This window comes from Narcine bancroftii, chromosome 4 (assembly GCF_036971445.1).
Source record: "Narcine bancroftii isolate sNarBan1 chromosome 4, sNarBan1.hap1, whole genome shotgun sequence".
In the NCBI taxonomy this organism is placed as follows: Eukaryota; Metazoa; Chordata; class Chondrichthyes; order Torpediniformes; family Narcinidae; genus Narcine; species Narcine bancroftii.
The window spans coordinates 308,202,574-308,218,448 of record NC_091472.1 but is presented as its reverse complement, the minus strand read 5'-3'; the positions used below and the strand labels follow the sequence as shown (position 1 = coordinate 308,218,448).

General features: G+C 45.6%; 1 protein-coding gene and 1 long non-coding RNA gene across 2 annotated transcripts in view; one reads left to right on the top strand and one right to left on the bottom strand.

The window, feature by feature from the left end:
- LOC138760201 (uncharacterized) overlaps positions 1-6,318 on the bottom strand; it is a 36,778-nt gene extending 30,460 nt beyond the window's left edge. The window contains exon 1 of the long non-coding RNA XR_011355507.1: positions 5,820-6,318. This is a non-coding gene — a long non-coding RNA (uncharacterized lncRNA). The remainder of the gene's footprint in view (positions 1-5,819) is intronic.
- A 236-nt stretch (positions 6,319-6,554) lies between these two features.
- The window catches only part of cwc22 (CWC22 spliceosome associated protein homolog), a 118,769-nt gene continuing 109,448 nt past the window's right edge, over positions 6,555-15,875 (top strand). Inside the window, exon 1 of the mRNA XM_069935864.1 lies at positions 6,555-6,732. Coding sequence (XP_069791965.1) covers positions 6,722-6,732 — 11 coding nt within the window. The 5' untranslated portion in view covers positions 6,555-6,721. The remainder of the gene's footprint in view (positions 6,733-15,875) is intronic.

The window sequence follows — 15,875 nt, the reverse complement described above, 5'->3', positions numbered from 1 at the left end:
TTGATCACTGGATCATACACCTCTGGTTTTCCCTTCTGACAGTCTACACTCAGCTCCTTGGTGACATTGAGTGTGAGATTATTGTGAGTGCATCATCCAACCAAGTTTTCAATCTCCCTCCTGCATCCTGACTCATCGCCCTTTTCCACAGAACCCACTACCATGGATTCATCAGCAAATTTGTAGATGCCATAAAATCATAGGCGGGGGACGGGGGGGCGGGGCTAAGAACGTAGCACTTTGATGCTCTGGTACTGACGGAGATTGTGGAGGAGATGTTCTTTCCAATCCTCACTGATTGAGGTCTGGAGGTGAGGAAATTACATAGTGGGGTATTGAGGCTAAGTTATTGGAATTTGCTGATCTGTTATGAGGGGATGATGATGTCGAATGCTGAACTGTAGTTCATAAAACGCATCCTGATGTGTTCCCAGGTGTTCCAGGGCTTTGCTCAGAGCTAGTGTGACAGCATCAGCCAAAGACCTGTTGGAAATTGAAATGGATCTATGTCACTGTCACCACTCAGAAAGGAACTGATGTGCTTCAGTGTCAGCCTCTCAAAACACTTCATTACTGTGGATATCAGTGCCACTGGTCGGTAGTCATTTAGGCAAGTGACCACACTCTTCTTGGGTATCAGTATGATTGAAGCCTGTTTGAAAGGGGTGAGAAGCACTCCCTGCTGGAGTGAAATGTTGAAGATACTGTAAATACATTGGCAAGTTGGACAGCACAGGTTTTCAGTACTCAGCTGGGTACTCCGACTGGACCGGATGCTTTCCTTGGATTCACTCTCCTGAAGGCAGCCTGCACGTCATTCTCATTAACTGAGAGTAAAGGATCATCAGGGGCATGTGGGTGTGCAGTAGCTCTTCCTTGTTCTGATGGGCAAATCAGGCGTTGAAGGCCTTTGGCTCATCTGGAAGCGGAGCGTTGCTGTCTTCTCCTGCATCAGATTTGGTTTTGTAACATATGATGTCATTTAGGCGCTGTCAGGTATTCTTCGTTGTTTCTATTCTCGTCCAGAACTTCCACTTCTCCCAGGAGATGGCTTTCCGTCGGTCATACCTGCTCCTCGTGTAGGGTTCTAGATCTCTGGATCTAGCCCTCAGCAGGCTCTGGATTTCATTGTTCATCCAGGATTCTGGTTGGGGAAACCTTGAATGATTCAACATGTCCACACTGATTTTGATAAAGCCTGTGATGGCCCTGATGCAATAATTCAGATCATTATTTCATTTCAATTCAATTCAATTCAATACAATTAAATTCAAGGATGGAGTCCTTGAATTTCAAAGGTGTTGCTTTCAACATTCCTTTATTGTGGTGTACATTTTCCACACAACTCGTGTCAAGGCACACAAAGAAGCACCGCTAGCCCAACAGCCCCACCAATGAGAGAAAGGTAAACAAATGATATAGATCTACCTGATCTCTTTTGTAGAAGCAAAGAAGCCCAAGGCAGTTTTTGGAAGAGGAAGACTTCCCTTCATCCTTTTTTAAAATTTTTAGAAATACAGCATGGAGCAGACTCTTCTGATCCCTGAGCCCGTGCTGTCCAAAATCAACAATTAACCTCTGTTTTTGTAAAGTTGGAGGAAATCAGAGCACCCAGAGGAAACCTACACCATCGTGCGGGTGTCATTCAAACTCCTTACGGACAGCGCCAGATTTAAATCCACGTCACTGACACTGCAATAGCTTTGGCCACTATTTATTTCTAAATGACAATCACTAAAACAGATGGCCTGTTTTTTTTTAATCACATTGCTGCTTGTGCAAGGTGACGGAATTGTTATTATTGATCTTTAGTTGTTATATATATTTTTAGTAAAGTTATATTGTGGGCTTGACAGGGGCACACTCAGTCACCACACTCTCTTACACAAAGAAACCATTTTGAAAGCCGAAATGTCTGCAGATGAAGCTATGCATAAAACCTGAAGTGAATTTTCATAGAAATGTTGAAGACAATGCCCTTTACTCAGAGAAGCACCTGCGTACACAAAAAGGACTTTTGATTTAATGGCCAGCAGAGAGGAGACATTTGCTTTTGAATTACAATTCTGAAGTGGTTTCAAGAAACTTCAAAGACAGCAGTGATGCCATGTGATTTTGAAACTCCAAAAAAGCTGCATTTTAATATTGCACCAAGATTCATCTGGAATCAGAAATACAGTAGCCTCTGATCAGAGAGGTACTGGTCATGTTGTATTCTCTTTGACAAGGGAGGAACACAGAATTGCAATGTCTTTGGAAAGGATGGCCATTTTGCTGCTTCTCTTGGTCAAGAGAGAGAGAGCAGTGCTGTAGTGGCATTTTAAACAGCTCCTTGCAACTGATCTAATACTGGGTTAAAGAAAGCAAGATCATTTTTGTTTCTGGATCGATAGCCATTGGGATGGTTACTTCATCAGACTGATTCCTGGGTTTGTGAAATTACCGTGTGAAACACAGATATTGTAACCTGTATGCAAGTGGGGGAAATCATTCATATGAAGAAACAATTCTCTGAAAACAACTATACAAGAATTTAGTGAGTTTTGAGAAGTCTGAAGCCTCACACCTACTCCATAATTACTTTTGAGCAGCAATTTAAAGAATCTGAGTTTCAACATAAAACTGATTGAACATAAAAATTGATTCTTTTTACAATTGTGTGCCTTAAACTACCATGGTTCAATGGTTTTAGAAAGGGAAGATCTTGTTTGACAAACTTGTTAGGATTCTTTGAGGATATAATGGGTGCGGTGGATAGAGGGGAATAGGTTGATGTTGTATATTTGGATTTCCAGAAAGCGTTTGATAAGGTGCCGCACAAGAGACTTCTCAGTAAGTTACGGGAAAGTGGAGTCCGGGGAAGTCTATTGCCCTGGATTGAAAATTGGTTGTCTGACAGGAGGTAGAGAGTCGGGATAAATGGGAGTTTTTCAGGTTGGCAGAGAGTGGTCAGTGGGGTGCCGCAGGGGTCAGTGTTAGGCCCACAACTGTTCATCATTTGCATTGATGACTTGGAGGAGGGGACAAAATGTGGTGCAGCCAAGTTTGTGGATGACACCAAATTGAGTGGAAGAGCAAATTGAATTGAGGAGGTGGAGAGTCTGCAGAGGGATATAGTTAAGCTGGATGAGTGGGCAAAGGTCTGGCAGATGGAGTACAATGTTAGTAAGTGTGAGGTTATCCACTTTGGCAAGAAAAATAAAAGAGCTGAATATTATTTAAAGGGTGAGAAACTACAGCATGCTGTTGTGCAGAGGGACTTGGGAGGGCTTGTGCATGAATCGCAAAAAGTTGCAGGTGCAGCAGGTTATTAAGAAGGCAAATGGAATGTTGGCCTTCATCGCTAGAGGAATTGAATTCAGGAGTAGGGAAGTCATGTTGCAACTGTATAAGGTACTGGTGAGACCGCACCTGGAGTACTGCGTCCAGTTCTGGTCTCCATATTTGAGGAAAGATATACTGGCTTTGGAGATGGTCCAGAGGAGGTTTACTAGGTTGATGCCTGGGATGAAGGGGTTGACTTATGTTGAAAGATTAAATCGTCTAGGATTGTATTCACTCGAGTTCAGAAGAATGAGAGGAGATCTTATAGAAACATATGGGATTATGAAGGGTATGGATAGGATAGATGTAGGAAGGTTTTTTGAGCTGGCCGGTGAAACTAAAATGAGAGGACACAGTCTCAAGATTCGGGGGAGTGGATTTAGGACAGAGATGAGGAAAAATAGTTTTTCCCAAAGAGTGGTGAATGTTTGGAATTCTCTAACCAGGGAAGTGGTTGAGGCTGCTTCATTAAACATATTTAAAATTCGGTTAGATCAATTTTTACATGATAAAGGAATTAGGGGATATGGGGAGAAGGCAGGTAGGTGGAGTTAGGTCATCAATTAGATCAGCCATGATCGTATTGAATGGCGGAGCAGGGTCGATGGGCCATTTTTGGCCTATTCCTGTTCCTACTTCCTATGTTCATATGTGAGAGGCTGAGGCCGGGTGGAGATGGTGTACCGTGTATACGCGGAGTGTGAGAGGATGAGGCCGGGAGTAGATGATGTACCGTGTATATACAGAGAGTGAGAGGATGAGGCCGGGAGGAGATGGTGTACTGTGTATACGCTAAGTGTGAGAGGCTGAGGCCAGGAGGTGATGGTGTACCGTGTATAAACGGAATGTGAGAGGCTGTGGCCAGGAGGAAATGGTGTACCGTGTATACGTGGAGTGTGAGAGGCTGAGGCCGGGAAGAGATGGTGTACTGTGTATATACAGAGTATGAGAGGCCGAGACCGGGAGGAGATGGTATACCGTGTATACGCGGAGTGTGAGAGGATGAGGCCGGGAGTAGATGATGTACCGTGTATATACAGAGAGTGAGAGGATGAGGCCGGGAGAAGATAGTGTACTGTGTATATGCGGAGTGTGAGAGGCCATGGCCGGGAGGAGATGGTGTACTGTGTATATACAGAGTGTGAGAGGCTGAGGCCGGGAGGAGATGATGTACCATGTATACGCGGAGTATGAGAGTCTGTGGCCGGGAGGAGATGATGTACTGTGTATATACAGAATGTGAGAGGATGAGGCCGGGAGGAGATGATGTACCGTGTATATACAGAGTGTGAGAGTCCGTGGCTGGGAGGAGATGATGTACCGTGATGTAATGGAAGATTTAGACCATGCTTTTGCTTATACAACTTTATGTATTGGTAACCTTCTTTGAGAATAATTTATGAAGCAGACATAATCTAATTTACATCATGAGGCCCAGAGATGCAGTTGTCTTTTGTTGGTCGCAGACTGTCAGGAGACCTTGAAGATAAGTAAACCATTTATTCAGGGTGATGGACTATGAGTAAACAATTTTTGGGTAATAAATGCCATGGTCCCGCTGCTGAAGTTTCAGACTCTCTGAGGGGTGGGAACGTCTCTCAGCAAGAAGAAGAACTTCTGGAGTCCAACCAACGTCACAGTTGGGGGAGGTGGAGAAGCTGCTACTGGCGCCCCGACAACCTACTACAAGTGTGCGGTCGTTGCCTCACTTCGGCAGTTGGGACAGTCCAGGCATTGATAAGTATAATTGGGAAGGGCTTGCATATTGTAGTTTGAAATCAGCTTTAGATTGAGTAATAAAGATTTGTATAAACTGAAGTGATCTCGGCGTGTGTCTCTGTTTTCTTTCGGTAGCTCAAACACTGTGACCAATCTAAAACAAGTTTACCCAGGAGTGTGCTGTGGCCGGGAGGAGATGGTGTATCGTGTATATACAGAGTGTGAGAGGCTGAGGCTGGGAGGAGATGGTGTACAGTGTATACGCGGAGTGTGAGAGGCTGAGGCCGGGAGGAGATGGTGTACCGTGTATATACAGAGTGTGAGAGGCTGAGGCCGGGAGGAGATGATGTACCGTGTATATGCGGAGTGTGAGAGGCCGTGGCCAGGATGAGATGGTGTACGGGTATATAGAGACTGAGAGGCTGAGGCCGGGAGGAGATGACGTACCATGTATACGTGGAGTGTGAGAGGCTGTGGCCTCTATTTGAATATCTAAAGGAGGTGCTCCTCAAATTCTGGCTGCATGTCAGTCTCATGCTCCTGATCTTCAGTCACCCGGTGAGCAGGGTGGGGGGGGGGGGGGGGGTTAGGTTGCTGACGGGATCTTTTTAAATTTTCAGTTGAATGTTTTGATAAACGTTTTTGAAGATTTTATGTGTTTCCCTGTTAAACAAGTGTTGGTGTGTTTTTCTCAATGGCGAGCAAAATAAAGCTTGTTTCCTTCTCATGAATGGCTCTTGGATGTGTTTCTGGGGATGAACCTGGGCCACATTCACCTTGTAACTCCTGTTTTTCCTCATTCCTGGCGGATGTGGGTTTCCCATGACTTCCTATGGATGCTAAACTCCTCCATCCCGCTTGTGCGTGGCCCCTCGCAGATGAAATCCGTTCTTTTCCCTTGGGTTTGCTGCTGCCTTCAGCACCGAGTGGACAGGGAACGTTGCTCGACTGCAACGTGCGGCGGAATTGCTGTTTCACGCGCCCACCCCGACCCCGTGTGGGTGAATCGGCTTAGTTCACGGGTCCATTCCCGGTATTCGCGCGGCGGGAAACGTCCCAGCTTGGCAGGGCAAGTTCAATGCCACATGGCGGGGAGGGTGGGGGTGGGTCAAAGGTCAGAGCCCGGCCGAGTTCACTGACTCATTGCGCTCCGGCGGTGTGGGAACATTGCCAATGACGCAGCCGGGCCACCCCCTTCGGATGCCGGGTGGCCGATTCACCGGGTAAAGAGGGAAAGCCGCAGGGCAGCGTGCCCGCTTCCGTTAACCCGCTTCCGAGGAGGGTCGGCAGTGTGAAAGGGTGGGGGGGGGGGGGTTGGCTTTTGCTTCCCGGCGCGGACGGAAGCGGAGCTGCGCTTCAGGCCTCCGACCTGCGGGGGGCGCGCGCGTGGGCCGGGGCCCCCGCTGCGCGTGCGTGCGTGTTTGCGTGCGTGCGTGTTTGCGTGCGTGCGTGCGTGTTTGCGTGCGTGCGTGCGTGTTTGCGTGCGTGCGTGCGTGTTTGCGTGCGTGCGTCGCGTCCTCCCTGGTTCTCGTTGCATCGGGACTCCACCATATGGCGAAGTGAAAGTTGCGAGTGCGCGGCGGTAAAGTTTCGCGGCGAGGAAGCGCCGCAGCCCCCCCGCCCCCCGCCCCCCGCCCCCCGCCGCACGGAGCCCAGCTCGGCGCCCTCGCTCGCAGGGATGGCCAGACGGTGAGTGGCCGCCGCTCGCGCCTGCTTCGGGTCGCGCCGGGACGGCGCAGGCCGCGGCGCCTCGGGCTGCTGGTGACGAGGGAGCCGGCCAGGAAGTGCGCTGCCCGGGCCGCCACCTGCAGGCTGAGCGCGGGGCCGGCGCGGTGCGTGGTTGGGCGGCTGGTGGGGGGGGAGGGGGGAGAGAGTGGGGGGGGAGGGGGAGAGTAGAGGGGGGAAGATTGGGGGGGAGGGGGGAGAGTTGGGGGGGGAAGAGTGGGGGGGAGTAGAGGGGGTAGAGTGGGGGGGAGGGGGGAGAGTAGAGGGGGGAGAGTAGAGGGGGGAGGGGGGAGAGTAGAGGGGGGAGGGGGGAGAGTAGAGGGGGGGAGGGGGGAGAGTAGAGGGGGGAGGGGGGAGAGTAGAGGGGGGAGGGGGGAGAGTAGAGGGGGGAGGGGGGAGAGTAGAGGGGGGAGGGGGGAGAGTAGAGGGGGGAGGGGGGAGAGTAGAGGGGGGAGGGGGGGAGAGTAGAGGGGGAGGGGGGAGAGTAGAGGGGGGAGGGGGGAGAGTAGAGGGGGGAGGGGGGAGAGTAGAGGGGGGAGGGGGGAGAGTAGAGGGGGGAGGGGGGAGAGTAGAGGGGGGAGAGTAGAGGGGGGAGGGGGGAGAGTAGAGGGGGGAGGGGGGAGAGTAGAGGGGGGAGAGTGGGGGGGAGGGGGAGAGTGGGGGGGAGGGGGAGAGTAGAGGGGGGGAGAGTGGGGGGAGGGAGGAGAGTTGAGGGGGTAGAGTGGGGGGAGGGAGGAGAGTAGAGGGGGTAGAGTGGGGGGGAGGGGGAGAGTAGAGGGGGGAGGGGGGAGAGTAGAGGGGGGGAGAGTGGGGGGAGGGAGGAGAGTTGAGGGGTTAGAGTGGGGGGAGGGAGGAGAGTAGAGGGGGTAGAGTGGGGGGGAGGGGGGAGAGTAGAGGGGGGAGGGGGAGAGGGGAGGGGGGAGAGTAGAGGGGGGAGAGTAGAGGGGGGAGAGTAGAGGGGGGAGAGTGGGGGGGAGAATAGAGGGGGGAGAGTGGGGGGGAGGGAGGAGAGTTGAGGGGGTAGAGTGGGGGGAGGGAGGAGAGTAGAGGGGGTAGAGTGGGGGGGAGGGGGAGAGTAGAGGGGGGAGAGTGGGGGGGAGGGGGGAGAGTGGGGGGAGGGGGAGAGTAGAGGGGGGAGAGTGGGGGGGAGGGGGAGAGTAGAGGGTGGGAGAGTGGGGGGGGAGGGAGGAGAGTAGAGGGGGGAGAGTGGGGGGGAGGGGGAGAGTAGAGGGGGGAGAGTGGGGGAAGGGGGAGAGTAGAGGGGGGAGAGTGGGGGGAGGGGGAGAGTAGAGGGGGTGAGAGTGGGGGGAGGGGGAGAGTAGAGGGGGTGAGAGTAGAGGGGGGGGAAGAGTGGGGGGAGGGGGAGAGTAGAGGGGGGAGAGTGGGGGGGAGGGGGAGAGTAGAGGGGGGGAGGGGGGGAGAGTGGGGGTGTGGTGATGCAGCCCAGAGATAGGAGTTGGTGGATTGACAAACTTGGAACGAGCTACAGCTCAACCCCCTGCCCAAGGTGGGCTCCACTTGAAGAGGACCAGTCCCACCCCCACCCATTGGCATCCCTGATTTGCATTATATTCTAAATTTGAAGTCCACTTTATAAACTGTTGACTTCATTGCGCCTGGTGGACTAAGTTTACTCTGTTCAGTTGGAAGCTTGGCAATATTACTTTGCAGGATCTGTGAAATAATTTTTTTTTGAAATCAAGACGGTGAAAATGTGGCATTTTAATACTTGTCGCATTTATAGATTTGTTGTGACTGGATAAAATTATTTCAGGTGTGACAGAGTATATACATATGTTTTTAGGAGATAAGCTGGGAAAGGGTTGTTGGAGGAGGTCACATACAAACACTTTTAAACAGACCTTATTTGAAATACTGGAGCTCCGGCCCATGCTAGACCATTTTTGCAAGAGCTCTGGAGCATGCCCAAAAGACTTCACTGATGGATTGTTGCTTAAAAAGGCCACAGATGAAAGATCTTGGAGCCGCTTCTGTGTAGGAGGGTCATGTGGTTTGGCAGGCAGAGAGAGAGAGAGTCAAACAGTTTTTTCCTCTGAGAGAGAGACACACGCACACACCGAGATCACTTTGACAGTTTTACAGCCAGCAACAGGAGCTGGGAACTGGAACAGGACAAGCTAGAAAGCCCCATTTGGAAGACGGCCTGGTCAAAACCCTTGTGGTTCATGCAAGAGGAGAGGACTGGCTGTCTCATGTTTCACTTCAAATAAGTGAAGCAAGAAGGAACTCTGATGACCTGAAAGAAAGGTTATCAGCTGGAGAACCCTGAAGGGGCAAGTTTTGTCAGCAAGACACTGAAGTGGCTGATGGAAGTCCATCAGTTGTGCATGTCCTGGAACAATAAATCTCTGAAAATCATCAGGAACCATCCTGAGTGGTAACATTTACCTTTCAAGCATCAAAGCCTGGTGGACTTTATAAATGTTAAATTCTGTGCACGGTATAAGAATTTCCTGCAACCAATGAACTTGGAGGAATGGGAAGTGAGATTGGACTCTGAACCAAAGAACTTTTCTGAACTTACACATACATTACATACACGTGCGCTTAGAATTAGAAGGGGGTAAAGTCAGTCAATAGTGATGTTTGATTCTGTTTTCATGTGTAAAGATAATTAAAAGCAACTTTTGTTTAAGTAAGCATTTGTCTTGGTGAATATCTATTGCTGCTGGGCTTTAGGGTCCTCTGGGCTTGTATCACAGGAAATTTATATCAATGCAGTAAACATACAAATTCAAATGCAAGATCTAGGGAAGAGAACATCAGTATATACATCAGATATACCTTTGATGCATATTTAAGTTTATTCATAATACACTACAGCACAGAAAACAGGCCCTTCTAGTCTGTGCCGAAATGTCATTCCACTCGTCTCACTGACCTGCATCCGTTCCATAACCCTCCAGACCTCTCCCATCCATGTATCTGTCCACTTTATTCCTAAATCTTAAGAGTGAGCTCGCTTTTACCATGCCAGATGGCAGCTTGTGTCACGCTCCCACCATTCTGAGCAGCGAAGTAGTTTCCCCTAATGTCCTCCCCAAACCTTTTACCCAAAAGCCATGTCCTCTTGTAATTATTTTCTCCTCAGTGGAAAGAGGCCTACTCACATTTGCTCTGTCTATTCCCCTCCTAATTTTGTCAACCTCTATCAAATCTCTGCTCATTCTTTTAAGATCGTATTCTCTCTGACTTTTGAGTATGCAGATATAGGCAGCGAGTGACAAAATCATTTGGATAAGGCTCACATTATTTGATCTCATTGGAATACTCCGATTTTAAATAATTTGGGTTAAGGGAGAGGAAATTGTCTCTTGCAGCTATTAAAAGAAAAAAAACCTTTGAATTAGAAATGTATTTTGGTATGAGCATATTTTGAATTCTGATATGCTTCTGCAGTTGAATGGTCATTTTGTGATGTGCAGGCTTGTTAACTCCCAACCTCTTGAGGCTTAGTCATTTTGTTTAACACTAATGTAAAGTGTTGACAGACATAAGAACAATGAATATTAAACAGAAATAGCAGCAATTCAATGTTTTATTGAAAACCCCAAATAATGAAATTTGGAGTTTTTTAGAATGGTAGAAAATTATTACTGAATAGGGTGTAAAAAACTGAAAAAAGCAAGTATAATTCTGGTACAATTTTGAATAAAACTTCAGTTTTTGTCATTGTCAAAGAGTGCTTATGACGTGCAGAAATCCTCTTAACAATCAACATACAATAGCTTTTGCTGTCATTGCAAGGTTTGAGTCCTGGCAGGGTCACCCATGGCAAAAAAATAGTCCTAACCATGTCTTTAAGGGTGGAAACAGGTGGATGAAGTTACTCCGAACTCCACGGCTGTGATAACGGATGAAGGCTGCAACAAATCCATCAGCTCCAATCGTCGTGGTTTTTAGGCAATTGGAATTAGTTGGTTGATTTGTGAAGTATCGTGTGCTTCTTTGAGTGCAGCATCAAGTACACATTAAACAAATACGCGCACAGGTGTCTTCTTTCTGTCGATCAACGGAAAGAAGGCCTCATCCTTGACTCGAGGGATAGCCATGATAAAGGTACGAGTCCTGTGAGGGTTTCTCTGAATTGCACACCAATCGAGCAAACTATTTGGATTTTTAAAAAAAATCAATGTATGTGGATTCCAAAGTCAGGTTTAAGATTATGGACTGGAGACCTGATTATAGATAAATGGGATGTAGGCCACAATGAACCTCTTAATTCAGGCATTTAAAATAATGTTTCCAGAACTCTTCATGGACATAATGTGAGTGTTAGTAGCCAGAAACTGGTCAGATGGTGAGACCGACGGCATTCTCAAGAATCAAAATTAAATTATACCTCAACTCATACTTATCACATTGACAGCCATATTTTTGTAATATGCAGTAAACATTAATTTAAAATTATGAGTGTCATCCTTGATTTAATGGCATTGTTCCCCACCAAGGGTGCCCCTCCTGTCTGAGTGCCCGACATTCCCGCTGCTGCCGGGAGGCCACTCTCCTTGATGACACTGGGACAAAGGGTTTCTTCCGACTGCTTGCAGCTGGGAGACTTGGCACACAGTTAAAGAGGGAGAGTTGGAGAGAAAAGTCAATAAGGGAAGGTAAAAGAAGAAATGCAAAAAGAAAGGATAGGGGGTTACCTGAAACAAGGACAATCGTCATTCTAATTTCATATTGAGTGAATTTTTTTTACAACTTGAGGTCAGATTAAGGGGTTTTTTTTTGCTTCATGTACTGGGCTAGCATATAAATGTAGTAGAGAAAGGAATGCTTCCTTTTGCATGGTGTACTGATGTTCTCTTCCCCAGAATAAATGTAAAAGGCTCAAGGAGCCATTGGAAGGTCATGGGAATTCTTCCATTTTCTTGTCCAATATTTATTCCAACGAATAATTTTTTTAAAGATAGAATTATGTTCCTCATCCTAGGAGCTGCCTACTTGCAAATAATCTGTACATTTTCGACAAAACACCAGTTGCATTTTCTGAGTACTTAATTGTCATAAGGAGTATTATACTGATGGTGTAAGAAATGGGGCTTTTGTAATCTTTGATTTCTGCCAATTGCATCAAGAGCTTTCCCATTTTCAGACGTTGAATCCAAGATTGCTTGGCTTTTCTCATTTTATTGCTATTGTTTTCAAAACATCTGATATCTTCAAACCTGTTTATGTGGATTTTAAATTTCTGATTTCTTGATCTGCAATTAAAATCATTAATGTTTGTGGAAAATAACCAAAATAACCGAGTTTGGTCCCATGTAATGAAAATGAAATAAATTGCACAGGCAAAAAAAAAATTCATAAGAGGATGAAAATTAAACTGGATTTAAGTAAGAATTACTTTTTGTAGGAATTGACCAGATTTACTTGCATGTGCTTTAAAAGTCCAGCATTTTTTTTTGCTGAGGTGATAGGAAACCTTTTGATAATTGTGGATTATAAGTAAATAAACATTTTGAAATGATAAGAAAATAGAAAAATCAGATTGTCTGAAGAGAGCATTACCCCCTTTAAAGTTTTCTACTCTACAAACTTGGAAGTTAGATAAAAAGTAAACAGGTACATCTTCACAATTCAATTCTCTCATTCTACTGAATATCCCTTTCACTGTCTCATTCACTGTCTCATTTCACTGTCTCATTCTACTGAATATCCCTTTCACTGTCTGTTACTCTGGCTTATAACATGTTTCCCGTGAGCAGAAAATATTCAACCAATTTGTATATTAAGTTAGTAGACAAATGACTGCAAATAGTTCAGATTTAGATTTAATCTTATTTATACTTCTGCTTTCTTCCCATTCCCAGCAAACAATTTTAGTCTGTGCTTTTATATTTTTAATAGAGTTTATGTTGTGATGTTTTGCAGAAGAGCACTTTGATTTGTTTAAAATGTATGTGATCAGTGTACTTTGAAAGCCTACGTTGTCAAATAGAAACCAAATGTAATATGGATTAAAATGTATTTATTAACCAATTTCCCAGTTATTTTAACATATTTTGATACAATATCAAAAGTAAAGATGTTTCAAGTTGTGAGAATTTTAATTTGGATTTATAGTGAGTGTTAGTGTTAGTGGTAAAATTATGTTTTTCATTGCTGACCGAATGAACTATGCCATAAAAATCCAGTCATCGTCCTGGGTTTCCATTGTCAGACATTAGATGCTATCAAGGGACAGATCAAAGGAATCCCTGATCGGCAACTGATTTATCACCAAGTTAGCTGAATAGTGAGTCACATTGAAGATTTCTTGTCAATACTAAACCAGGAAGGAAAAGCACAATTGAAAGATTGAAAGCATTAATTGAAAGATTTTATACTGTGAAATAATTAGTAGGATTAAGGGTCAAGAGTATGATTAAAGGCCAAGATGAAATGTAGAAATGAGTTCTAAATCAGAAAAAAATATGATTTGAAGTGTTTGTACCGAAAAACAGTCCAAGTCCGATTATCTGAAATGTTTGGGTCCTGGCCTATGACAAGGAAAGGTTTTTAAGCATTAAAGTAATGTTTAATTCTCAGCAAAAAAAAATGCTGGCCACTGCTGATCACAAACACCTCCCCACCAAGAGTCCCCCTCCTGTCCGAGTGCCCGACATTCCCGCTGCTGCAGGGAGGCCGCTCTCCTTGATGACACCGGGACAAAGGGTTCTTCCGACTGCTTGCAGCTGGGAGACTTGGCACACAGTTAAAGAGGGAGAGTTGGAGAGAAAAGTCAATAAGGGAAGGTAAAAGAAGAAATGGAAAAAGAAAGGATAGGGGGGTTACCTGAAACAAGGACAATCGTCATTCTAATTTCATATTGAGTGAATTTTTTTTACAACTTGAGGTCAGTTTGGCTCCAGAAATATTTTGGATAAAGGAGGATTTCTGATTTGTTTCGGACATCCTCATTTATCTAAAATTTAAAAACTTTTTCGGATAAATCCAATTTCGGATCATCGGAGTTGTACTGTACTATTAACTTAATATTACTTAAACCCAGAGATCTACGCCCATGATTGTGTGGCTAGGTACAATTCAAATGCTGTCTACTGATTTGCTGATGACACTGCAGTTGGCAGCAGAATCACAGATGGCGATGAGGAGGCGTACAGGAGTGAGCTAGATCAGCTGGTTGACTGGTGTCACAATAACCAAATATTTAATGTTAGCAGAAGTAAGGAACTGATTGTGGACTTCGGGAGAGGGAAATCGGGAAGATACTCACCAGTCCTCATCGATGGATCGTCAGTGGAAAAGATTAACATAACATAACATAACAATTACAGCACGGAAACAGGCCATTAGGCCCTTCTAGTCCGCACCGAACCAAACACCCCTTTCTAGTCCTACCTCCCTGCACAATGCCCATAACCCTCCATCTTCTTCTCTTCCATATACCTGTCCAGCTTTTTCTTAAATAATACAATTGACTCCGCCGCCGCTATTTCTCCCGGAAGATCATTCCACACAGCTACCACTCTCTGAGTAAAGAAGTTCCCCCTCATGTTACCTCTAAACCTCAGCCCCTTAATTCTTAACTCATGTCCTCTTGTTTTAATCTTTCCTCCTCTTAACGGAAATAGTCTATCCACATCCATTCTGTCTATCCCTTTCATAATCTTAAATACTTCTATCAAATCCCCTCTCAACCTTCTACGCTCCAAAGAATAAAGACCCAATCTGTCCAATCTCTCCCCATACTCCAGATGCTTAAACCCACGTAACATTCTGGTAAACCTTCTCTGCACTCTCTCCACTCTGTTTATATCCTTCCTATAATTAGGCGACCAGAACTGCACACAGAACTCCAAATGAGGCCGCACCAACGTCTTATACAATCTCAACATCACCTCCCAACTCCTATATTCCATGCAATGATTGATAAAGGCCAGCATACTAAAAGCCTTCATCAAGGAGCCTCCATGTCGATGCAATCAGGAAGAAGGCTCTCCAGCAGCTATACTTTATGAGGAATTTGAAGAGATTTGGTGTGTCACCAAAGCCTCTCTCAAATTTCTACAGATGTACAGTGGAGAGCATTCTGACTGATTGCATCGCTGTCTGGAATGGAGGTGCCAGTGCACAGGACAGAACAATATTTCAGAGTTGTGATCTAGGCCAGCATCCTCAAGGGCATCAATTTTCACTCCATTAAAAACATCTACAAGTGGTAAAGTCCCAAGAAAGCAGCCTCTGTCCTTAAGCATCCTCACCACTTCTTACTGTCTCCATCAGGAAGGAGGGACAGGAGCCTGAAGGCAAACAAAAACAGAGCTGCTTAATTTCTGCCATCGGATTTCCTTTGCACTAATATATTTATTATTTAAAAAAAATGTGATTTATAACAATTTTGCGCCAGTAATGTTGCCGCAAAACAACATGGCATGTTCATGACATAAGTTCTGATCGAGTTTGCTGAGCATGAATTATACTATTTAAAAATTCAACTGGATTATCCATTAAAGCATTGTAGAAGGGCATATGCTTTGAGGCAGTTCATAATTCGACATTAATTTCAGCGATTTAAATGATTGTGAAGTTTGCATGATTAAACAGTGGGGTTTAATCATGTGGGGAAGCAGAATTGTTGAGTTACTTCAGGATGAAAGGATTTCAGGGGCTTTGCTCCCATCCCACTTGGCCTTTTGAAGTCTTTCTCTCAGACATCTGCAGATTGATGTCTAAATGGACCTGTGTTCCAGTCATGGAAGAGCCTAATATTGTCATGTAAAAGAATAGTGTCTTGCAATGTGCAATATATTGTCTTACTGCACAGGGACACTCAGGCAAGCAGCCTTTCAAAGCTTCAGCATTGATACCTGAAGTCTCATAGCATCAGGTCAAATAGTTAAGTGCCCCCACCCACCCCAAACAAAGGAAGAAGATACACGGGTTTGAAGTACACACCACCAATTTCAAGGACAAGTTGTTGTCACTCTTGAATAAGCCTTTTATTTGTCAACTGATGATGACTTTACACTGGTTTAAATTAACTTTTTTTTTGTCTCTGTAACACTATAAGCTACACTTTATTTTGTACTACCAGTTGTATTGAAGTCTGGGTCAAATTGCCTGGAAAGCAAGCAAAA